General features: G+C 35.9%; 1 protein-coding gene across 1 annotated transcript; it reads left to right on the plus strand.

Annotated features, from left to right (window-relative positions):
• Positions 1-13,451: 13,451 nt before the first annotated feature.
• Positions 13,452-19,698, plus strand: LOC140754960 (uncharacterized). Its single transcript, XM_073090120.1, has 9 exons — positions 13,452-13,540; positions 14,415-14,560; positions 14,962-15,030; positions 15,638-15,720; positions 16,028-16,150; positions 16,615-16,834; positions 17,717-17,835; positions 18,377-18,668; positions 19,559-19,698. The coding sequence occupies exons 1-9, from the start codon at positions 13,536-13,538 to the stop codon at positions 19,696-19,698; spliced, it is 1,197 nt and encodes a 398-aa protein (XP_072946221.1). The 5' UTR covers positions 13,452-13,535.
• The last annotated feature ends 6,644 nt before the right edge of the window (positions 19,699-26,342 follow it).

Here is a 26,342-nt window from a genome sequence, read left to right on the forward strand (position 1 = left end):
TACAAAACCATCAACAATTATTTTTAAAATATGTCACATTAAAACCATAGACAATGATTTTTTTTAATATGTCACATTAAAACCATAGACAATAAAAAATGAACTTGAAATCATAAAACATCGAAATACAGCTATAGCAGTACAAGGTGACGAGACGTTGAGAAAATGCTAATTGCGATTTTGTTTTTACAAATCATCGCTAGTAAAGGTCAATCACAGACACTAAAATATCTGAATTTATTAAATTAATGTGGATGAACTAAATCGACTAATGCAAGCCTTTTTATAAGAACATAAGTGAAGTAGATTTAAGTTCATCAGCCCTTCCTCCGTGTGGGTGGTTCAAGTAGTAGAACCCTCTGTGGTTCGACTCTGGCAACACCACAAACTCTAGATGTCAGTCTCAAATATGCCGCTACCCCTGAGGACTAAGCTGGAATTCCTCGGAAAATCATGTCGCCCTTACCACACCCTTCAAACCAGAACACAATAACAACAGCGCTTAACACTGCTTTATTAGGCAGAAATAGGTGTGGCGGTGACACCGGAGTCGAACCACAGGGTTCTACCACCTAATGACATTAAATCGACAGAGAAGCAGCATGAAAAATGTATGACCTTTTAGAAGCCTGTTTTTTCATCCTCTATGACATAACGTTACATCCTTTTTAAAATGTCGAGTCACACTTAAGGCATTTACAGACGGATGCTTTGTTTAAATGGGCATGATGACAAACTTTGAGAACCCCTTCTATAATGTTACCTACGTTTGTCTACTGATTTTAAAAATCGTATTATATCGGTAATAAATTCAGTATTAACGAAAATAATAGCAATTTTATAGCCAAACGCTCACGAGTGTCATGGCGTCTATTACGTCACACTAGAATATCCCATTCAAAAGTTCAAGCAATTTTGTGACATACTCAAAAATTAAGTCATTCGCGCCCAAACAAGCGTTTCAGACAAGATGGCCGACTGCAGTATTTTACACTTTTATTTTATTGAAAATATAATAAATCTTAAAGTTTTTTTGTAAACTGGGTCATTTTTGAGAATCCTTTCAATATGTTGTTTTTACTTAAATCATTTATTCTTTGATTTTTTAACACTGTCTATGGTGGTATTTATCGCCTTCTATTTGTTTTGCATATCTATTTGATATATTGACAAATTGATTAAGGAGCACAAGGTTATGACTCTTTGTTTTATGACATAGATGTTAATGACAACGTGGCTTTTCAATTGACACCTCGAAACCCTGATTATTTTTAAGGCCAATACGGTATCTTTTTAAAATTTTGGCTAAAAAGGACGTTCAAGTGTTCGTTTTTTTAAGATATATAACCTATATTTACTATTTTAATACTTTTACGGCTATACATAAAAATAAATAAATAATGTAATTATTTATGGAATTAAAAAAAATCATAGAAGTAAAAAAAATAACGAAAAAATGAATAAAAAAGGATTTCACCTTTTCTGAAACCAACGAAGAGATATTTAATGTACAGACTTTTGGTATAGTATAAATAAGCATAAAGGATTTTAATTTCCATTATTTACGAATACTAATTATATTATAAATAATGTATATAGAATATAATTATAATAAAATAATGTATTGTATGTATATAATTGTATGTATGTATGTATATAAGTTACCAACAAATAATAACATATCATGTTATAAATTTCGTGTGTAAATTGCCTAAGCCTAACATGCAACCTTGCAAAACAAGCCATTGTTCTGTTTTTATTAAAAACAAGATAGATAACCTAACTTTACATAATTTCTAAGTCAATCTCTATAATAATTATCATATCAAGCGAAGATTTGCGAAGACATTTTTTTATAATATAGGAGTAGCAGACGAGCATGGAGTCCATCTGACGGTAAGCGGGTACTGCCGCTTATGGACATCTGCAATCAACTCCAGATAGGATAAGATACTACCTGAGGTCGGCCACAGATGCGCCGCTACCCCTGAGGACTAAGCTGGAATACGTCGGAAAAGTATGCCTCCCTTACCACACCCTTCAAACCAGAACACAGCAGCACTTAACACTGCTGTTATGAACCAGAACTAAGTTTGGTGGTGGTGCCGCCGAAGCCGAACCACAAAGCATGCAACAAACATTCATTTATTACTTTTTGTACACACAGACCTAGTTACATTAATATTTTATGTATATATCTTTTATATAAAATTCTCGTGTCACAATTAGTTACCGTACTCCTCCGAAACGGATTTACCGATTGTCACCAAATATATGCATATTCAGTAGGTCTGAGAATCGGCTACTATCTATTTTTCATACCCCTAAGTGATAAGAGTTGTTCACCCTTAACATTTTTTTATTTATATGGCAACACGACCTTTGCCGGGTCAGCTAGTTTTTTTTATATCATTTACGTACTGATACGCTCTTCACACTAGGTATTTATTTATTTATTTATTTTTATTTACTCTTTATTGACCATGTTAAAAATAGTGTGGCGCAAAAGGTATTTAGGAAGTGATTATCTATATTATACTCTTGATATTTATTCAAAAACATTAGATATACTTATAATTATTTATATAAGCATACTTTTATGTTTTAAATATTTCACGCCTTGCTAGTCCGTGTATAACTTCCGATTTTATAATTTATCTTAAAATACGAATAACCTATACTAAATCAAAACTAAAACTTAATGGAATTAATTTAGGAAAAAAAGAGAAAATAAAGACAAGTACAATAATGAGACAAATATGTAAAGGAAGATATTAGGTAGAAAAGTACATTTTATAATTTCGAAATTAAAAATTTATAGTAATGATTGTATCGAAAAATCACGCCATGTGATTTATTTCTGTTACACTAAACTAAATAATACACTGTTTACTAATTAGGAATGTGAGAAGTAAATAATAAAAATACGAAATATTAAAAATATGTTATCTGCCATCTGTTGGTAAATTTAGCAACTAAAACAATAACAGACAGAACGTAGATTATTTTAGTTCTGCTACTCAACAAAAGATGGCGCTGTAACTCATAAATATTATAGAACACGTTTACACTTTCATGATTTTCAATTTGAATTAAAACTATTAAAAATAGTAATAATGTTTACCGAATATCGTTGTAATAATAATAGTATATACGTGTCATTATCGTCAATATTGATTAAGAAAAGGAAAGTAAAGGATGTTAAATAAATATTTAAGTAATATTGAATGCCTTTATATATTGACTTGGTTCTTGGATGTTAATTATTTTTTCATAGACTATAAACAGCAATAAGATTCCAGCAAACAACATGTACTTAATTAGTGACGTCACTAATTGTAATCCAAGATAATTTATTGTTTTTCCTCCCAGATGTAAAAATTAGATATCATAGATTAATAAAGTAACTGTCCGATTATTGTATTTAATATTCTAAAAATAGGTAATTAGTTACGTCATGGAAACCTTAGTGAGTAATTACGACTAAAACTAATTTTTGATAAAAAAAAAAAACACAACAGACTATTGTTAGCGAAAGATCTCATAATAAAAATGAACATTGATACACATTTTTAAAACGAAAACTAAAACCATACATCATTTTAAATTTCCAATTCACTTTCTTTTTTAATTCTCACGTTTTCAGAACGAGACAAAAGACCGCACACAAAACGGATTTTGACAGTTAAAAAACGAAAATCACTTACCGAACAGCTCACAGCACCTTAGACAGATACACGCGAGCCCATATAGTACAATTATGAAGATGAAGGGTGTAAAAAGCACTAAATAGTCCATTTTATTTACATATGAAACATAGGTGCGACGCCTTACCACGATGGTTTTATCGAAAATTGTGATAATGTATCTATGGAATGGTGATTTGATAAATCATTAATTGGTCGGTCAATGTTGTAGGCGAAATGAGGTTTTTATTGTTTTGGGAAATAACTAAAGTAGGTAGTAAAGATAACCTAGGCAAGGCCGGATTTAGATGAGGGCAAACGGCTACTGCGCAAGGTATCCAAAAGAGTGGGGCCGCCATAAAAGAGAAAAAAATATCCAAATTTCGAAGAGTCAGCTTATAAGCAAGTTATAAGGTTATTTTTTAAATAGTACCTAGGTATTAAAAGAGTTTTTTTTAACAATGTTAAAACCATTTTATTTTATATCAGTACATTTTTAAAAGACTTGACTTTTTATAACACAGGAGTAGCGGACGAGCATAAAGTTAACTAATGGTTTATGACTACTACCGCTCAATGACATTTGTAATTAACCCTATACCCTAAATATGATTAGAACTCTACCTGGGGTCGGGCACAGATGCATCGCTACACCTGAGGAATAAGCTGGAATGTGGACTTCGTAAATGTGCGTCTTTCTTACCACACTCTTCAAACTAGAACACAGCAGCGTTTAACACTGTTGTTATTAGGCAGAAATAGGTGTAGCGGTGGTACCGCTGTAGTTGAAACACCGATAGTTCTACCACCTTCAAAAACGAATTCTTCTAATATACAACCTTATGTCTTGCTGTGGGGCAGTAGGTATAGTCCGCGTAAAACTGCTAGTCCGCTTTGAATATAGAAATGAATGAAGTCGCCATAGCAAATTGTATGACTACACCCGCTCGCAACAACTTCAGACATTGATAACGATGATGACTTTCAAAATTTAGTAAGTTCATATTATACCTCAATTACTAATGTGACTACAACACAGATAGCCGAAACTAAAATCAAGAGCACACGTTATTACTTTTGGAAACCGTTATCTGACAACATGTTATAAAAATAGCAATTTTTCTCAATATAACTATTGCTATTTTTAACGCCCGTAGAAAATACTAAAAGTATTTTTTTGCATTTTTTATATAACTTACTAGCTGACCCGACAAAATTTGTACCGCCTCAAAATCTATTTATCAAATATATTTCATATAAAATATAGTCTTTGTTACTCGTGGATAATGTAGCTTTCGAATGGTGAAAGAATTTTTAAAATCGGTCCAGTAGTTTTTGTTGTGTAGTTAAAAAATAGCAATTTTGCTCAAAATAGCTATTGCTATTTTTAACGCCTGTGGAAATGACAAAGTTTTGTATCTTTTTTTATATAACACCTAGACTTAGAAAACACCTTATAGAACATGTTAAAAAAATAGCAATTGTGCTCAATATAGCTATTGCTATTTTTAACGCCTGTAGAAAAGACTGAAAGGTTTTTTTTGGATTTTTTATATAACACCTAGAAGTGGCAAAAGAGCATGCAGTCCATCTGATTAGAGGTAGCAACTATACTCCGTGGACATATATAGGTAATTAGGTACTTGTACATGTCCACGGAGAATGGTTGCTTAACTCTACATATCTTGTAGAATAAGAGTCGATTAACTCTACATAGGACTAGAGTAAATTTTTTTATGTTAACTAGAGTACCCAATGTCGTGGGAGCGACACGGTGTTATATGGATTTTTTACCGCACTAAAATCGCTCCGATCACCATCCTCAGCGCAGGATTATAGTCCTATCTTTTTTATACTATAGGAGTAGCAGACGAGCATGCAGTCCACCTGATGGTAAGTGGCTACTGTCGCCCATGGACATCTGAGGACTAAGCTGGAAGGCCTCGGAAAAGTCTGTCTCCCTTACCACACCCTTGAAACCGGAACACAGCAGCGCCTAACACTGCTGTTATTAGACAGAAATAGGTGTGGCGGTGGTGCCGCCGGAGTCGAACCACAAAGGGTTCTACCTTCAAAACCTATCGGAGGTAAGCGATGCGTTATTACGCCTGAGGACTAAGTTGAAACGCCTCGTATAAGTGTACTCCATTTTCTAACTACACCCTTCAAACCAGAACGTGGCAGAGTTTAACACTGTTAATATAGGGTGGCGCTAAATTATTCACCCTATTTTGTTTTTGAATAATATTTGTACTGAATAAAAAAAGTGATTTTGAGTAATAGAAATCATTACCAAAACCTGTACCTTTTTTTGCCAATTAGAAAATATGATATCTGTCAGGTGTCTTCCACCATCGTTGACACAAATTTGAGCTTGATTTTCCACGACTTTCCTTAAGATCTCCGCCGATACCACTTCTCGTTCCAGTCGAATATTCTCCTGAAGAACTGCGATTGTCTGAGGCTTGTTGCTGTTATAGAGTCGAAAGTTTTAAGACGAAAACATCTTATTGATTGAAGGTTGTAGAACCCTTTGTGGTTCGACTCCGGCGGCACCACCGCCACACCTATTTCTACCTAATAACAGCAGTGTTAGGCGCTGCTGTGTTCCGTTTTGAAGGGTGTGGTAAGGGAGACAGACTTTTCCGAGGCGTTCCAGCTTAGTCCTCAGGGGTAACGGCGCATCTGTGGCCGATCTGAGGTAGGAATATCGAATGCTATCTGGGGTTGATTACAGATGTACATGGGCGGCAGTAGCCACTTACCATCAGGTGGACTGCATGCTCGTCTGCTACTCCTATATTATAAAAGAAAAAAATCTCAAAAGTAGCAACGCATTTGGGATCAGTTTCAAATACACTCACTATTCAATATGTCCATGGGCAATTGCCATTTACCAGCAAATAGACTGCATGCTAGTATGCTACACAATCATATCAAAAACGCAGAAATATGCACAACGATGCCTTCAGTAAATACATACCAATACCGCTTACACATACCAATTATACATAAAATTCATAAACTAATTTGTTTTTTAACGAAACAGATTGATTACATAAATAATATGAAAAAATCGTCAAGTAAAATTGTTTGTTTACCATCTTATATATAAAATTCTCGTGTCACAATGTTAGTTACCGTACTCCTCCGAAACGGCTTTACCGATTTTCACCAAATTTTATATGCACATTCAGTAGGTCTGAGAATCGGCTATCTATTTTCCATACCCCTAAGTGATAAGGGTTAATCACCCTTAACATTTTATTTATATGGCAACACAACGTTTGCCGGGTCAGCTAGAAACACATAAATAAGTATATATAAGATGCCTTACTTACTGAAAATCCTAAAAACAATTCGTGCGATAATCACATCACAGGCCTGTAGATACGCGAACACTAGACACAATATCACTAAACCAAAAACGAGGAAAACCAACTCTCTGTCCTCCAAAAACATTATTACTCTGTGACCGACTTATTTTGACTTCAATTACTGACTTTAAAAACGACTTCAATGGAAATGTTGTTTTTTGTTTTGGCTAAAGTATAAACTTCAAACAATATAGATAATAGTATGTACCTCATAAGTTTTGTAACTCTACGTAAAATGCCACACGCAAAATTAAACTTAAGTGTTATATAAAACAGTTGAAATAAGGCTTATAATTCCATAAAACTTTCTGTAGATATGTGCGAATATTTTGTGTGCTTTGTACAGAAAGGTTATGCTTGTTTTAAAATCAGCTGCGTCTTGAAATATATCTATAATCTTGTCTTAAACTTTACAATTGAAATCCAACTCTATTTTCCTTTACATAAAATACAAAAATCCTTGTATTAATTCAGTTAATCAGCAGATAATCCAGATAAGCTTATCTCATGATGAGATATAAATGACCAGTGTAAGGTGACCTCTCGCGAGATCAACTCTGAAGTGACATGGCTTTAGTTTGACAGATTGTGTGAAATGAAAGGGATCAAGATTATTTGGATTTAACGTATCAATGTCAGTTATAAAATTAGTTTTTACTTTCATTCTCTAAGACATTATTTTTAGATTGTTATAACTGTTTTTATAAGATGGCTGTTGCTAACGGTGCAGTCCATCTGATGGTAAGTGTCTACTGGCGCCATAGATTAGTAAAGATACTTCGCCGCCTTGAAATTGAATGAAGCCACAAACGGCTTATTTTAGTAAGTTCTTTTTTTGAATTCTTGACAAATAAAAACATTTTTAGAGAAAATTTACGAATAGATAACTAATACTGCGTAATTTACAATTACAATGTACAATTTACATAGTAAATAAATAATTATTTCAAATATTTTAGGGTCATTTTAGCACGGAGACGTGGCAAAACTTTTTTACGCAACTATTTCAATTGTCAAAACTGGGTACATTTTCTTGTTAGGAGTGAGTAATCTTTACGAATCTATGACTGGTGCCTATGGATATCTGTAATCAACCCCACATAAGATCAGCCCTATCTGAGGTAGGTCAAACATGCGCTGCTTTCCCTGAGGACTAAGCTAGAATGTTTTGGAAAAGTATTTCTCCCTTACCACACCCTTCAAACCAGAACACAGCAGTGCTTAACCACTGCAGAAACTGGTGTGGCGGTGGTGCCGCCGGAGTCGAAACACAGAGGGTTCTACCTTCAAGATTATATAAATCAAATCAAATCATTTTTTAAAATTAAAAATAGGTTCTTTACAGAGCACTTTTTGAATGTCAATACAACTACCACCACTTCACAAGGTGGCTTCCCAATACTGGTTCTTCATTTCGAAATAAAACGAAACATACTTTGTACTTAGCTTCATTAAGTAAATTATTCCAGTAGCATTACCATGAGTTGGCATAGAAACGCCACTATAGAAATGGTAAATAGAAAACTATTGTCATTTTGCTAGTGAATAACATAACTACTATCGTTACGGTATTTCTTGACAACGTCTGTCAAAATAATGACTCTTGGGACCGAATTTGTATGGCAATATGGCAATAGATCATAATGACATTCGCTAGCGATTTGATTTCGATAGGTTTTTTACGTATCGAGTTACGTCACTACGGATTTTAGTTCTACGAGTAACCACCAGAGGCGCTGTACAATTTTTCATACATTTATTTTACGCAGTCGCTAGCGAGTAATACTTTTGTAAACTCATGGTAGTCCTACTGGTGAGCATAAAATTCAATTTTCTGTATGAATATTTTGCATTGTTAAGTTTAAAAACAAACTAAGAAACATGTAAATTCATCTTGACTGATTTACCGACAATTGTTTGCGAGATGTTATTTTTAGACAGATAATTACTAGCCTAATGTAAGCCGTACACGCTACGATCTACCGGACAGTTTACCTGCGCAGGTTTGCCTGTACAGTATCACTACCATGAGTTTACAAAAGTATTACTCGCTAGCGACTGCGTAAAATAAATGTATGAAAAATTGTACAGCGCCTCTGGTGGTTACTCGTAGAACTAAATTCCGTAGTGTGAGCCACACGTAACGTAAAAAACCTATCGAAATCAAATCGCTAGCGAATGTCATTATGATCTATTGCCATACAAATTCGGTCCCATGAGTCATTAATTTGACAGACGTTGTCAAGAAATACCGTAACGATAGTAGTTATGTTATTCACTAGCAAAATGACAATAGTTTTCTATTTACAATTTCTATAGTGGCGTTTCTATGCCAACTCATGGTAGTGCTACAGTACCCTCACCATGAGTTTTTACGTTTTGACAAATATGACTGTTTTGTTATTTGTTTACGTATTGCCCATACAATTTCCAATCAGCGCCCCTAGCGGATTCTATCAGAACTATAGTGCCAGTAACGTAACATTAAATGTCTAAATTACGAAATGGCGCTTTATGTTTTGTCTCTCTTTTTTGCGAACATGTGAGGCAGACAGAAAGCCTTAAGCACTTACTTATTGTTACGTTTACTCAATCTACTAAAGCAAACGGAACAGAATAATGGATTGAGTATATGTAAAGTAAAATTATGAGATTTTTTGAAAATTCATGGTAAGGGTACAGTACCCTTATTTCCAGTTTTTACGTTTGCTCGAAAACGTTCAACCTTTACGAATTCGCTCATACAGCGCCGCCGTGGACCTTTATCGGAACTAAAATTTCGTATTTTGATTTTAAAAAACTAAATAGTCAATTGTAACGACATTTAATTTACCCATATAAATAACATTGCGGTGCAGTGGACAAACAGCATAAGGCTGTTTGTCCACTGCACCGTCACCGAGCCGATACCGAGAACAAGATTATTTCGGTCCGATTTTAATTATGTCGTGACGGCGATAGATTGTCCACTGCGACCGATATCGGCGGTTTATTTTGTTCCAGCTGTTAATCGTGTGACGGCTGTGTATGGACAAGTTCCAATGTGTTTTACATTGCCGGCACATCGGCCCGTCAAAAACTCGGTGCCGATCTAGCGGTCACGCCGATCTACTCCAAATATCGGCGGCCGGGATGACAGTGCTCTGGTGACGGACGTGCAGTGGACAAGTTGTTATAGTAAATGTATGTACGCTACTTCGGCGCCGTCATTAATTATCGGTATCGGCTCGGTGACGGTGGCGGTGGACAAACACGTAAGGGTACGGGTCAACCGCACGTCGGTAGCGTATGGGGACGTTCCGGTGTACTACTAACCGTACGGTGTTTTCTGTAGCGATGGCATCGTTTGAAGACGATGACGCACCGTATGGTATGACTCGAAAGAATTTATTTTTGATCTCGCGTCAGTCACCTGCACAGGTTCAAAAACTGCACAGGTCTTTTCCCACAGTCTTGTGCTATCATACCTGATCAGGTAGACCTCTCCGGTGCACCGTAATGTGTATGGCACGCATAAGAGTATTACTACTTATGAATAATATTACCAAGAATATAAATAAGACTATATAAATAACATAACAGCATTTACATAAACAATAATTTATACTTATAGAAAATAATCACTTGTATCAATGGTGAGGAAAAAGATCGTGAGGAAAAACATTTTTTAAATTGTAAACTTACATAGAATTTATAGAATAGCCTTAGAATTTATAGAATGTTCTCAAAAGTTATTTTGTACGGGAGCAGCAAACGAAAATGCAGTCCAGGTGATCGTAAGTGGCTACTGCTGCTTATGGACCCCTGTAATCATCCACATATGATCAGAGACCTACCTGAGGTCGGCCAAAGATGCGCTGCTACCCTTAAGAACCTATTTGAAAGGCCTCGGATAGGTATGTCTCCCTTACCACACTCTTCAAACCGCATTACATCAGCCTTGAAAACTGCTTTATAAAACAATGGTAGATATAACGATGGCGCCTCCGAAGTCAAACTACAGAGGAATCTACTACCTTCAAACATGTGAAGTCTACCAATCTGCACTTGGCCAGCGAGCCACTTTGAACGAAGACCCGTGCCCAGCAGTGGGGCAGTGATATTAACATAGGAATCCTAAATCCAATCACACATATTTCTTGCTCATGATAACATTACAATATCATCTCATCTCAAAACATGTTGATATTTCAAGCTCAAATATTGACGCTGCTTACAATAACAATTGTTTCTTTAGACACTTGTTCCATTGCGAGTTGGTTTGCTATAAGATAATATTTATTATTATTTAGTAACGTTCGACTAGAATCGTATTGTACAGGGTATTTAGCTCTCCTAATTAATAAAAAAATCATATTTTTGTCTACCTAAATTTTCAAATTTCAAACTTTAGCAGCCAAAAATTGGTTAAGGTTGGGTAGATATAAGGAATGTAAATGACCTTCCCAAAGCGTCGTCTTCGATACATAGCAGGTACCATAGACTTGGAATTTTTTCGCTATGCTAGTAGGTAGGTACCAAACAAAAACAAAAAAATGATTAGCAATTAAAACACAGTTTTAACAAAACATAGAACTGACTTCACTATCACTACAAAGTGAAAAAGTATTTAAAGCAACTTAAATTTAGATACATACTTCTGTACCCTTAGTATGAGTTTCTACGTTTTGACAAAAATGGGGCGCTGTTTGGAAATGTATATGCAAATATGTAAACAAATACCAAAACAGTATTTTTTGTAAAAACGTAAGTACTCATGTCAGGTTAGGTTAGGTTAGGTTTTTTTTTTTTTTTTTAAATTGATTTCGAACGGGCTGATGGCGATCGACGTCATTTTTTGATGTTAAGAGCTTAGTTTCTAAAATCGATCGGTAGAGTTAAAGTTAAAGAGAAGTTATTAAAAAAAACATTTCAAAAAAAAATTTTTTGTAGTTTTTTTGAGATTTCTCAAAATCTACCGGTTCGAATCGGATAATAATAAATTGTTTGTCCAGTACCCGTATTAATAATTATAAATTATTCGTACGGTAACCGTATTAATAATTATAAATTGTTCGTACAGTACCTGTGTTAATAGACTCAGCCTAATTAATTTACGTAAGCAATTTTGTAAAATAAAATAAATAGCTTTGCATTGACGGGAAAAGGATCTCAAATTTACTCCCAAATTGTCATGATAAAAGTAATTCATATCATACAATAAACAAATAAGAGTATATTATACTTTATCTGATATACGACAAGTGCCTTACTATTTTTCTCTGGTTTATTTGTACACAGTTATGACCACTGCTTAATGCACAAGTCTAACCAGTTTCACTTTCTTGCAAGTTGTTTCTTTTTAAGCCAATTATGCTTAATGCAGAGTCGGTGTTGGTTGTATTTGCAGGTAAGATAGAGTTTTTGATTCTAGTTTGAAATGGTCCTTTAAAATATTTCTATCTCATAACAGCTATGTAGCGCTGCTGAGTTCTGGTTTGAAGGGTAAGGGAGACATACTTTTTGAGGCATTTCAGTCGAGTCCTCAGAGGTAGTGACGCATATGTAGCCGACCTTAGGTAGGAGTATCTAATCCTATCTGGGGTTGATTACAGATGACCATGGGTGGCAGTAGCCACTTACCATCAGGTGGACTGCATGCTCCTCTGCTACTCCTATATTATAAAAAAAAATCTTTCCTTTATTCCGACGTTCTCGTTCCTACCCACATAACTTAAGTAACTTTATGAAAAAAACTATTAACATTTTGTTAATTTTATTAAATGTTTTAGGTTTGTTAACTAATTCAAATTTTGGATCAAATACCTATCTGATGTTGACAGGGAATACCGAAATTATGCCTTGGATAGGCATTTTAAGAGTTAAGACAGGTAACTATCATCTGTATATGTAAAAATGAATGTATGTCTGAATATCCTTTATAGAAACGTAAAACGTGATGATCTTTAGCAAAGTTGTTGTGCATGAGCCCACAAAGGTTTCAGAATCGGTACGACCAATGTTCGACAGATGGCGCCACTGTCATTCTAATAAGAATAAACACTTTCTAAACTCACAGCACCACACTAGGATTCCCTGTATCGTGGGTGCCATGGACACGCACAGAGACAAATACACAAACACCCAGACCCAGAACAGAAACATAAATTTATTCAGATATCTGTCTGGCCGGGGATCAAACCTGGAACCCTTTGCGCGTCAGACCGGTATGGTGACTGTTTCGCCACGCAGGTCGTCATTCTAAAGAAGTTAATAATTTTCTATTATTCAATTGGGATACCCCTGTATTATTCCACTTTAAGATAGCGTATCATATAATGATCAAATTCTGGGAAGCAATAGTAAATGACAAGCTATGAATACTTTTATTTCAGGTAGGCATAAAAGAAATGCGGCGACAGGATTGGTTTTAATAGAAAAAAGCTTAGCTATAGCAAATGCGAATGATGTAGCAAAAATTAAAAATAATACTATGAGGTAACAATTATGAGGCTATTATTTATTATTATTTTCTGTGTTATCTAACAGTTGTTACCCTTTTTATTTCACACCGACATCTGGGCAAAGCCTTAAGAATATTCCACCACGTTCCACCAGTGTGAATTTGTAGGACTTAAAGCCTATTTAAGATTTAAGCCTTAAGTTCGAAGGTTTTGACTGCAATATGCCCTGCAAAACACGGTAGAGCGCTTGATATTTAGCCACTAATGGACACCCATCCAACTGCCGACTACCCGCAAATCTGATAATACATAAGGCGCAGAACGATACAAGATTTTTGAAATTTAAGTAAATCTAAAAAAAATCCTTTTTTCAAACTTAATTATTATTTAATAGGCTGAGTCTATTAATACAGGTACTGTACGAACAATTTATAATTATTAATACGGTTACCGTACGAATAATTTATAATTATTAATACGGGTACTGGACAAACAATTTATTATTATCCGATTCGAACCGGTAGATTTTGAGAAATCTCAAAAAAAGTACAAAAAAATTTTTTTTGGAATGTTTTTTTTAATAACTTTTAAACGGCTCTAACGATCGATTTTAGAAACTAAGCTCTTAACATCAAAAAATTACGTCGATCGCCATTAATACGCCAATTTAAAAAAAAAAGAAAAAAAAATCCTAACCTAACCTAACCTAACCAATTGAATAAATGTACGAATAAATATATTTAAAAAAAAAATGAATTTGTCACATTGTTTAAAGAAAAAAAAATTGAATAAATGTACGAATAAATATAATTTATTAGTCCAGTACCTGTACAAATAGTCACATTGTATTTAATATGATATTACCAAAGACAATAATGACATAATTTTACCAATGATTTTTGTTTCAGATATCTGGCTAAGGCTATATTTTACAAAGATAAAACACCTTGGTACTGTGGTGTCAGTAACTACATTTTACACCCTGAATACTATGACAATGTATTCAATACATTAGCCTTGGTTTATTTGAGTTGTGACGTAGATGATGGGTATTGTAAGTAACAATAAATACTGTAATATGATGTAACATAATGAAATGTTACAATGCAGATTAATGCAATTATATACAATGCAATGCTATTCAACTCAATATAATGGAATCCAATGTATTTCAATTCGATTGAGTGCAATGAGGATCAATGTAATTGAATTAAGTCCAATATAATTTAATGCAATATAATGGAATCCAATGTAATTCAGTTCGATTTAATGCAATGCGGATCAATGCAATTAAATCCAATGCCATTCAACGCAATATAATGCAATCCAATGTAATGCAATTCTTTAGAATTCAATGCAACTTAGTTTAATAAAATACAATGTAATGAAATTTAATTTAATGAACTGCAATGCATTTTAATGCAATGTAATTCAATGTAATGTAACTGTTTTCAGGGAATCCGATAAATTGGCCAGTCCATGAAGGCGTATATGAAAATGTTTATACTTTTGGATTAACTGATAGTGAGTAGAATTATCATTAAATAATTTAAAAATAAAATAAGTAGATATTTACATTTTATACTTCAATATTCGTGTCCGGGGTTCCATAAACTCACACTAAGGCAGGGGTTCCCAATGTGTGCGCCGTAGAAAGTAAAGAGGAGCGCCGTGAGTCGATCCTTTAATTATTGTACACCACAAATATTGGCGTTTTGGTTCACGTTGATTTGAATGAATAAATATTGTATTTAATTTTTGTTTTTTCTCAAGTCTTTCTTGTTGTTTTCCGTTTAAAGTCTTTTATAATAACATATTGTAGTGTTTTAATTTTCGTTTCGATCAACCTAACGTAACTACTATTATTGTAGGTACATATTTCTTTCATCTGTCGTCTTCAAATAGTTAGCTAGGACAGGGCGCCGTGAAAAAATATTAAACTTGTAACTGCGCCGCGGGTTACAAAAGGTTGGGAACCCCTGCACTAAGGTAATCCAGACTCAAAATAAAAATGTCAGTTAATCGCATTTACGTCTGTTTATCGGGGGTTCGAACCTGGAACACTCCGTGGCTGAACTTGTAAGCCACTGTACTATGAGGGTAGTTTAAAAAAACTATATTTATGTTTAAGGTCACCAACGGATTCAGCAAGTCTCAAGTAAAATGGAGAGAGTTAATGAAATTGATTGTCAAGGATTTTACAAAGAACAAGCGGTGAGTTGTATAAAAAAACCAAAATGCTGCTTCAATAGTGAGTAGTGGAGAAAAGTATAGATTAATTAAAGGAGTTTTTGGCTTAACGTGGCCTTCGGAGCCACTAACGGTCACCCATCCGATTGCCAACTTAACTTTGCTTAACTTGTGTACAGTCTATGCGCAGTATTAATGAGAGTTCTAAATGAAAGTTAAAAAAATACATAGAGCCGAACATAGAGCCTTCTTTTTTTTCAAAGTTTGTAAAAATATTTTTGATATTTACAGGTCCTATATTTCATGTTTTTTTAAATATTTTATATTTCAGTTGGATTTCACATCTCTGCAACCTACTCACAGTGTGTGTTATAAAGTGTCAAAGTCCATGAAGCAATGTCTTAGTGACTCTGGAAGAGCGCTAACTACTAAATCTGGAAACGCGTGGATACTGGTAGGTATTATACTAGTTTATCAATTATTTGATACATAAGCAATTTGATATATAAGCAAAAATATAATTGAAAATAGCAGTGATAGCCTAATGGATAAAACTCGGCATTTCAATCGAGGAGTTCGAGGTGCAAACCCCAAACACACTCCTCTCATTTTTGATAGTTATATGTATATAAGAAACAATTATCACTTGTTTAAATAATGTAGAAAAACATCAAAAAGGAAACTACACACCTCAGAGTTCTTTACAAAAAAAAAAAAAAAGAGAATTCTCGAAGATATGTTTCAAAGGCGGTAAAACCCTTTGTGCGGCGCATCAGCTTTTGAAGTTAGATAGAAACCAAATCTTATTGAGGGTTGATTACAGATATCCATGTGATGCAGTAGCCACTGACCATCATCTGAACTAAAAAAAATGAGGGATTCAACCACCAAGAGAATTAAGCCTAAATACTTTTTCAGATAGGTATAAGCATCTTCGGCCCGGGATGTTCTCTACCTTCCAGATATATAGAATTCTTCCCATACCTTCCCTGGATTAGATCCTCCATACCAATAAAGACAAGAGAAAAGTACAGACGCACCAACTACGAGTATGAACAAGGGATGGAAGAACCTTATGAAGATATGGACACGTTTCTCTTGTCAAAGATTAGTGATAACACCATAGTTATGAGACCGGGTAAGTTATTTTGTTTAGTAGTTAACGAGCAGACCACCTGATGGTAACTGGTCACAGCACAGCCATCTACGGAGACTCTAAATAACAGGGACTCTAAAGCAGATGACAGATACGTTGCCACCGTTGGACTGAGATAACAATAAGCGCTTTCTACACTAACAGCCCTACACTAGGATTCCCTGTGTCTTGGCTGCCATCGACACACACATAGACAAACGCATAAACACCCAGATCCAGAAGCAGAAATCTAAATTCATCATTTACACATCTGCCTGGCCGGGGATCGAACCCGGGACCCTTTGTGCGTTCTGGTATGGTGACCGCTCCGCCACGCGGGTCGTCGTCAAGATGGTCGCCTCATATGTAATTTATCATGTATCTACAATTCCACACTCATCGGAACGCAATAACTGCTTCACGCTAACAATAGGTTTTGCGATAGTACTTCCCCGGTCAAACCATACCGATTCAACCATCTTTCAACTATACCTCGTATATTACATACAATGACTATAAAGTTTCGTAAGCACTATTCATAAATCTGAATACTAACAAATATGGATCTTTGAAATCTGATAAATGAATTGAATGGAATTGAATAAATATCTTCAAACGACGAATGAAACACACAACAACACATGTTCCCACATTGGGAATGACTGCAGCCCTTTTTATGTTTCACTGTCTGCTATCCACTAGTGGTCACCCATCCAACTGCTTAACGCGACTCACTTTACTTAACTTTGTAGATCAGCTATGATCCACAAGAAAGGCGGTCTACGCGCATTTAAAATCACTTTCGGCCCTAAAACCCATACAGAAATCGAATCAAGAACCTTCTGCGTGTCACACGGACTCAATAACTTAAAGTAATAATTTCAGACTTAGCATATGTGAAGGAGAATGTTTATGGAAAATGTGACTCCATCGATGGTATACTGATGTACAGAGAGTATGGCACCATAAAAGCCCCTGGACACACTGCAGTCGGCGTTTACTCTGTAAGATTATTTTTCTTAATTTTCGAAACATTATAATAACCTTAGAAGCTAAAGAAGTTTGACTTCTGTGAACCACGTCACAGAAATCAGTGTATCATAAATTCAGAAGTCGTCAATGAGTAGCACGCTTTCTACCACCGACTCAAAAATTGATACAATTTTACTTAAGATATTCAAATTTAATATGTGTATCGGTATGTCTGTCTGTGGCACCGTAACTTTTATAAGGATACACTGATATCCATTTTTTTCTTTGAAATTTCAAGCACCAGAGTTTTCTTAGTTTCTTAGCTCAGTCTATATTAACAATAAACATAATATAACAATATAATAATAAAAATATTTAATAAACAAAATCTTGTCAGCTGTTTGAAGACCATCATTTCTTTTAACTGGCATCATGGGTTCATATTTGTAATTTATATAATTTAGCTATTTAATGTTATACTTACTTATAAAAAGTAATACTATTCGTAGTAAATTAGTATTAAAGCTCAGATTGCAAAAGAAGTTACACTTCGAGTACTCTTTTTATCCACAGGTCTCCATGTACGATCTGTTCTTCCCAAACATAACTTGCGTGATGGTGACAGTAATGTGTAACAAGCGAAGCGAGACCAGGTTCTGGTTCGACACAGGTTTCCACCAGGAGGACATTCTGGACTACGTCAAGATCATATCCATTCCAAAGAGGAACAAAATTAAAGCACCTAAAATCATGTTCATAAAAGACACGTATAGTAGGTATAGGAAAATAAAAACTCTGAATTTGGACTTCAAATTTGAGTTCACTGATTTGGCAAGAATGGATCTAGAGTTTTTTGGACCGAATGGTGAGTGCTTTTTATTTATAAAACAATATTTTATTAAAATAAATAAAATAAAATTCATGCTGTTGCGTAAATAAAAAAATCGAGTTATCCTCGTAAGCCTGATTACTTCATATAATATTGATGAAAACTCTTAGCTACATAGGTTCTCTAGGGTTAGGCATAGTCCCGGGACTAGAATAGGGCTACGGTATCCCCTGCCTGTCATAAAAGGCGACTAAAAGGGGGCTTCCGGGATTGCGGGCGGTAAGAGTGGGAGCTCAAGCCGTCCAACAAGCAACCCCGGGAAGGACGGCGGTGTGTGTAGCCGCATGCCGTCGTAAACACCAGGTGTGCGGGAGGAGCGTAAATTGCTCCCCCAAGGGCAGAGCCCAATAGGGGCATCGCGCTCGGAGGAATCCGGTTGTGTTCCATCGGAGATCCCGGAGTTCTCCGCCAAGTGCTGAGGACGGCTACCGGGGGGGGTTTTAGTGCGGTAAAAGTCCCACATAACCCGGCGTCGCTCCCACGTCGTCGGGTACCTTTTGAAGGTTTCCCCCTCGTAAACAAAAAAAAAAAAAGGGTTAGGCATAGAGATATAAGCATCTCATAAAAGGTAATATAGTAGAAAATTTGTGGTTCCACTCCGGAGACAATAACCACTACATCTATTTCTACCTTATAAAAACAGGTTTATTTCTTCCTGGTTTATTTTGGTGAAATGAATAGGATACGGAACGATATGATACGTTGCGTCACGTCACGTCACATTGCGTTACTTACATCACGTTATGTTACAGGGCATTGCGTTACGTCATGTCACATTGCGTTACGTTATATAACATTGCGTTATGTTACGTTTCGTTTTATTTCGTTATGGTCGTAATTTCTTACTTATGCTTTTTACTTTTCAGTGAGTAACCGCATCTCATCAAGTTTTTTCACACCATTACAAAGTTTAAGAAACTTACAGAATACTATCAAACTTACGAGAACCTACGAAGAAAAGAAAAGTGAAATTATCAAGGAAGACGATCCATTTTATGTTTTTTAAACATTTTATGTATTTAGTTGTAATGAGTCGAAGAAATTAAAAATAATTAAGATAGGAGTATAAGCATAATAATGTATTATTAATGATTTAACAAAAATATCGTGGATAAACTTAAACGTTTTAAAGGTGGTAGAACTCTTAGTGGTTCTACTCCGGCACCACCACCGCCACTCATATTTAATATCTACCCCTACACTAAACTCTAAACGCTACCCCTGAGGATTAAGATCGAACGCCTCGGGAAAGTATGTCTCCCTTTACACTTTAAACCAGAACACATCAGCGCTTAACACTGATTTTATGATGTAGAAGGCGTAGCGGTGGTACCGCAGGAGTCGACCACAAAGGATTCTACCATCTTCAAAGAGAATATGTTTGCAGTTATTTTTTTTAATAAAGTTTAAAACCGTCAAAGTCAAACAAGAACAAGTATAATGAAACGTGTCGTTAGTTGATACATCATACGAGCTATCCCGATCACTTAACATAATTAACACCTGAGGAGATGAACAAAAAGCAAATTGTCTTGTAGCGACAACGTTTTGCATGTTAAGCGCCGGGTGGCACTCGCGGTATGGTTATTGTAATAGATACTACTCGATCGGCAAGGAGAATTGTGAAGAAAAGGATTTAATAAGGAGATTTTTTTTGTATGTATATGTCTTTGTTACCTTTTACACTAGCGTGTGCCACAACATAGTTTAATCCTGAAAAGGGCACAATTTGTTGTTAAATGTGCAGACATGCAACATTTAGCAAGGGCGATTCGCGATTTGACGATTGTATCATTGCATCACGTTGTCGCAATTAACTGCGTTCGATCGCAGTATCGAGAACGCGCTTTTATTATTTATTTGGCCATTGAATCCAAAAAGCGATTCAACCGGCGTTTAAAGTGTGTGTGGTGTAGCGTATCATCGTTGCATGAAGCTTCCAAATAGCTGTAAAATCGTCGATCGTGTACGCTAAAATGACTAGTTTTTCGGAGACTAAATTGCGAATTTAAATGTCTGTTTTAAGTCTGAGTGTGCGTAATTTTCTACATATTTTTAGTTATGAAATAAAAAATGTGTAATTGACTGCCTCAAAATGAAACCGGAATTACGAGAGCAACATTCATACGGCTGCACTACTCCGCCCAAAATACAGTGTCATTGATTATGAAGAGTATCCAATGGAATTACTTTAACGAGAGTGTATGCAGTCAAGGTATGTCTTTATGAGATTGGCCTGGAGGCAAATGTTCCTGTTTCATGCTACAAGCACCATGTTTTACCACAAAATATGTTACGTATTCAATAAATATGATAAACATGGTGGTTTTGGTTATTTTACGTCAATATACAATTTTATGGAATCTTTTATATTTAGGGTACTATTTTGCCCTCGATTACGAACCCTAAAAATGTATTGTCATATTATATTGATGAGTCTTTGTTGTTTGTTTGTCTGATGTATAACTCTTGAAACCTTATAGACACATAATTTTTACAGAGTGCTGATAGGGCTGCTATAGTAACAAATAATAAGTTAAAAATAAAGGGTACAAGATATAAGAAAGTGATTTTCGGTTTATCTTTTGAAATATTTTAACTTTGAAGGTGGTAGAGCCCTTTGTGGTTCGGTAGTTGGACCACCGCCATACCTTTTTGTCATAATAAGAGCAGTGTGAAGCGTTGTTGTGTTCTAATTAGAAGGGTGTAAGAGTAATACTTGTCCGAGGCGTTTCGTCTTAGTCTTCAGGGATAGCAAGGTATCTGTGACCGACCTCAGATAGGAATATAATCCTATCTGAGTTGATTACTTACCATCAGATGCAGGGCCGGATTTAAGGGAGGGCAACCGGGGCGGCAGCCCCGGGGCCTCCACAAAAGAGGGGCCCCACAATAGAGACGTCGGATATATATTTTTTTTTTCAATTCCGACTAGTAAACACTAGTAAAAAAAAAACAAAATATCTTTTCCTTTGATTTTTTTTCGCTGTTTTACCTTTATCTACAGTACTTTGCACAAACATGAATGCTAGAAGAATCTACCTGCGTTTCACAATAAAATATTTATTGAAAAACTCAACTGAAAAAGTTGATCATTTTATTCGGAAAATAATTTGGGGCCAGGGGGCCTCCACTCCTTTGTTGCTCCAAGGCCTCTAGACCTCTAAATCCGGCCCTGATCAGACGGACTGCATGCTAGTCTGCTACTCCTATATTATAAAAGAAAGATGTACTGTATGCTTGTTTCCTACCATTATTATAACAATGGGCTCATATAGAAATTAGTCAGTTAAGAAATCAGTAAAATTTTATGGGCACTTACATTTAAAGCTTAGAATATTCAAGTTTACTATAATACCGTACCTATATAACCTCATTTAACAACAAGGCTACGCACCATAGACTTTAAAATCGCAATAAAGCCTAATTGGGCTCTTGTTAGAGCGAAAGTAGCGGAAATGACTGAGTAATAACCGTTTCCGGTGGCGTTAGTAGGTATTGTCTTCTGAAAACTGTAATGGTCCTGAAATAATAGGGAATTAAGTCGTCATGGTCGCTTGGTTTGCGAGGAATTTGTATTGCTAATCTGTTGTGAGTACAATTGATTGTCTGTCTGATTGAGATATTTTGAAAAATAATAATAATCATGTAGTAAAAAAAAAATTTAACAAAAAATACAACCGACTTCTATGTCACTACAAAGTAAAAATAATTCAAATAAATGTTGGTTTAGTACATAATTCTGAAGTCGGTTAAAAACAAAATGAAGGGTTCTACCCTTCGTGGTTCGACGCCGGCGGCACCACCGCCACACCTATTTTTGCGTCATAGCAGTGTTTTGCGCTGCTGCTTTCTGGTTTGAAGGGTGTGGTAATAGAGACATAATTTTCCGGAGCGTTTCGGCTTAATCGTCAGGGGTAGCGACGCATCTGTGGCCGACCTCAAGTATCCTATCTGGGGTTGATTACACATGTCCATGGGCGGCAATAGCCACTTACCATGTGGTGGACATGTTATTTAAGATTTTTTCTACATCTCCTTTTAAAGCATTAACCCTCCTTCCCCATTTATCTATAAGCATTTAATCTGTCGTGTCAAACAAAATCATACTTTTCTTAAATAGTTTGTCCAACACTTATCTAAATTCGTCGAATATAAATTAATTTGTGCATAAAATAATTGGCTAAAGGACAATGCTCATGAAAGTATGGACCGTCGTCCAGAGTTGCATCAAATTGAAACTTGTTGTGGATGATGTATAATTAACCAATTACTACCACCAATAATTATTTTTTAGATCAGCACCCGGGTTCTGAAGTTATTTAGCGAAATGTTACATAGCCTCAAAATCGAAAATATCCGATTATCCGGTATTGACAAACACACACGAACTAAATCAAAATAAAACGCCATTGCCTTCAAACTCCAAAACACCTTGCCATCAAATTGTCACTTTATACATCAATGGTAATGATATTATTTGTTTAGTCAAAACACTAATATATCTTATTGAATTCTGAGTATAAAATACCGCCATTTTAATTTTTAAGAACAACAATCAATATTTCGTCTTATTTTATCTTAAATGGAATCGCCTGTTCAAAGGAACTATTCTGATCGACAAACTATGTAAAAAAATAATTTTAATATACTTTCATTTTCACATTATATTTAGTTTCTTAGGACTAAGTTCGGAGGCTTCATTTGCGTAAGCATTTTTATATCATGTAATAACTAAAGTCAAACTAAGCAATTTACATTCAAAGTGCCTGTCTCGAGCTGTTATTTTTGGAATAGGCGATTTTATTGCCCATAACGCCTTAGTTTAGTTAAAATTCTTTGAACAAGACAATTCTATGGCCAATTGGGTAGATTACCTATTTACTTAATTAAATTTGTCTGCGACCCCAAAAGGTTACTGGTTCGTTCCCCGTTATGGACCGTTTGTTTGAAGAGCGAATGTGATTTCTGTATCCCATAGAGTTATTATCATGTAGAAGTTACCTTAGTGATTTTTAGTAACACATCTGTGACCGAAATAATGTACATATCATATCGAAGGTTGATAACAGTAATGGAAGGGACCATTTACCAATGAACTTTCTCCTAAGTAGGTATTCCCGGAGCGTCACGATATGGGTCTCTTCAGAAATGGTGCAAAAAGAGTGATATTGGCGAATCCTTCAGTGTTGCAATTGTCAAATTATTAATGAGGATGACTAAAAAAGATTAAACATCGAGTGATCTACTGTAGTTCCGGGACCAGAATAGGGCTACGGTATCCCCTGCCTGTCGTAAGAGGCGACTAAAAGGGGCTTTCGGGATTGCGGATGGCAAGAGTGGGAGCTCGAACCGCCCGGCCAGCGACGCCGGGAAGGACGGCTGTATATGTGGTCGCATACCGTCGTGCACATCAGACGGAGTGGCGAGCATCATGCTCGCCTGGGCGGAGCCCGACGGGGCAACACGCTAAAAGGACTCCGGTTGCGTTCCTTTGGAAATCCCGGAGTCCTCTACACAGCGCCTAGGACGGCCACCGGCGGGGTTTTAGTGCGGTAAGAATCCCATATAACCCCGTGTCGCTCCTAATAATCGGATTTAAGAGTAACTCTTTTTTAAGTTAGTTACAGATGCAACAGTAAAACCACTTAGAATTGCGGGATTACCTAAAAAGTCTAGCACGTTTAGTACTTTTATGTACCACAATTGAATTCTTATATGCTTACATTAATTTATATCTAAAATTTTATTATTATAGTCTGTCATGTAAAATTCTTATAGTAACTAAAGTGCCACTTCTTAATAACATTAAGTCTATGACACGCACTGTGCACGTTCTATGTTGTTACATTATCTTTAGCAATAATGTTAAGAACAATAGACCGATTTAAAAGAATCTAAGAATTTAAATGGAGTAATTGGACGAGTTTTTCAGCTAAGAGTATAAAAAAATAAAACGCTTTCTACACTCACAGCCCCACACTAGGATTCCCTGTATCGTGGGTGCCATGGACACACACATAGACAAATACACAAACATCCAGACCCAGAAACAGAAATCTAAATTCATCATTTACAAATCTGTCTTGGCCGGGGATCGAACCCGGGACCCTCTGCGCGTCAGACCGGCATGGTGACCGCTCCGCCACGCGGGTCGTCAGTATATAAATATCTTATATCTTAAGGCCCGTGCCAGAGCACATAGCACAAACATTTTTTTATATAATATAGGAGTAGCAGACGAGCATGCAGTCCACCTGATGGTAAGTGGCTCCTGCCGCCCATGGACATCTGTAATCAACCCCAGATAGGATTAGATATTCCTACCTGAGGTCGGCCACAGATACGCCGCTACCCCTGAGGACTAAGCTGGAACGCCTCGGCAAAGTCTGTCTCTCTTACCACACCCTTCAAATCAGAACACAGCAGCGCCTAACACTGCTATTATTAGGTAGAAATAGGTGTGGCGGTGGTACCGCCGGAGTCGACCCACAAAGGGTTCTACCACCTTCTAACATTCCATTTCTTCTAACATTATTAAATTTGTTCAAAGCTTGCTTCAAATATTTGCACTTTGCCATTTGGTGTCGGTTTAACGAGAGCACATCAAAGCGTTCAAACTTCAAATATGTGCAGTCTGCTACACATGCGCAAAGTCAAGTTGCTAGGACACCATGGCGTGACAGCTTAAAAATTTAAACAAATAAGTGTTCACTGTGTGACAAAGTATTTGTTCAAACATTTGTTATTACTGGCACAGGCCTAAGAGCAATATAATGAAAAATAAGTTTTAACTTTATTTAAAGTTATCTTATCTATTTGATAACAGTAAATTTAATTTATTTTATAAATTGGGTTCATCAACCACCCATTATAGTCCCACTGCTGGGCACGGGTCTCCGTAATGAGAAGCGCTCTCATAATGAGAAGGATTAGTCCATAGTCCACCGCGCTGGCCAAGTGCGTATTGGTAGACTTCACATACATTTGAGATTTTTTTTATAAATCTCTCAGGTATACAGGTTTCCTTACGATGTGTTCCTTCACCGTGTAGCAAGTGTTAATTTATTTCTAATACGCACATAACTTTGAAAAATCGAAGGTGCCTGGAATTTGAACCTCGGACCTCTCGATCGAAAGGCCGAATTTCTTAACCATTAGGCTATCACTGCTCTTAGGGTTCTGCTATATAAATTGGGTTGCTACTTGGTATTTTGATATTATAGTAGCGATTTTTTATATTTTAGTAAACATTAATAGACTACTCGTTGAAAATCGACCCCTAAATCGATGGGCCCGAGGTCCAAATTCCAACCTGTGATTTTTCAAAATAATGTGCGTATGAGAAATTTATCGTGAGGAAACTTGCACACCTGAGAGATTATAAAAAATCTCAACGGTATGTGAACTCTACCAATACGCATTTGGCCAGCGCGGTGGACTATGGCCTAATCCTTCTCATTCTGAGAGGAGACCCGTGCCCAGCAGTGGTACAGTAAAAGGTTGACGACGAGGTATCAAATACAAAAATATCATTAACTGATTTATTATATACGTTGCAATGTTGCAAAGACTATCTATAGTTGTGCTTGGATCTTTTAACCCACATATCCATAATCTGGTATTCCCTGGAGGCTGGTGGAAGATACA

This window comes from Epargyreus clarus, unplaced genomic scaffold, assembly GCF_041222505.1.
Source record: "Epargyreus clarus isolate Ecla_fem2 unplaced genomic scaffold, WU_Ecla_fem_2.2 ptg000032l, whole genome shotgun sequence".
NCBI classification, from domain to species: Eukaryota; Metazoa; Arthropoda; class Insecta; order Lepidoptera; family Hesperiidae; genus Epargyreus; species Epargyreus clarus.

Excerpts from the sequence above, each read along its gene's own strand:
- LOC140754960 (XM_073090120.1), top strand. Across the intron at positions 14,561-14,961 it reads TGACGTAGATGATGGGTATT|GGAATCCGATAAATTGGCCA; the intron begins GTAAGTAACAAT and ends AACTGTTTTCAG. Across the intron at positions 16,151-16,614 it reads CTGGAAACGCGTGGATACTG|ATAGGTATAAGCATCTTCGG; the intron begins GTAGGTATTATA and ends ATACTTTTTCAG.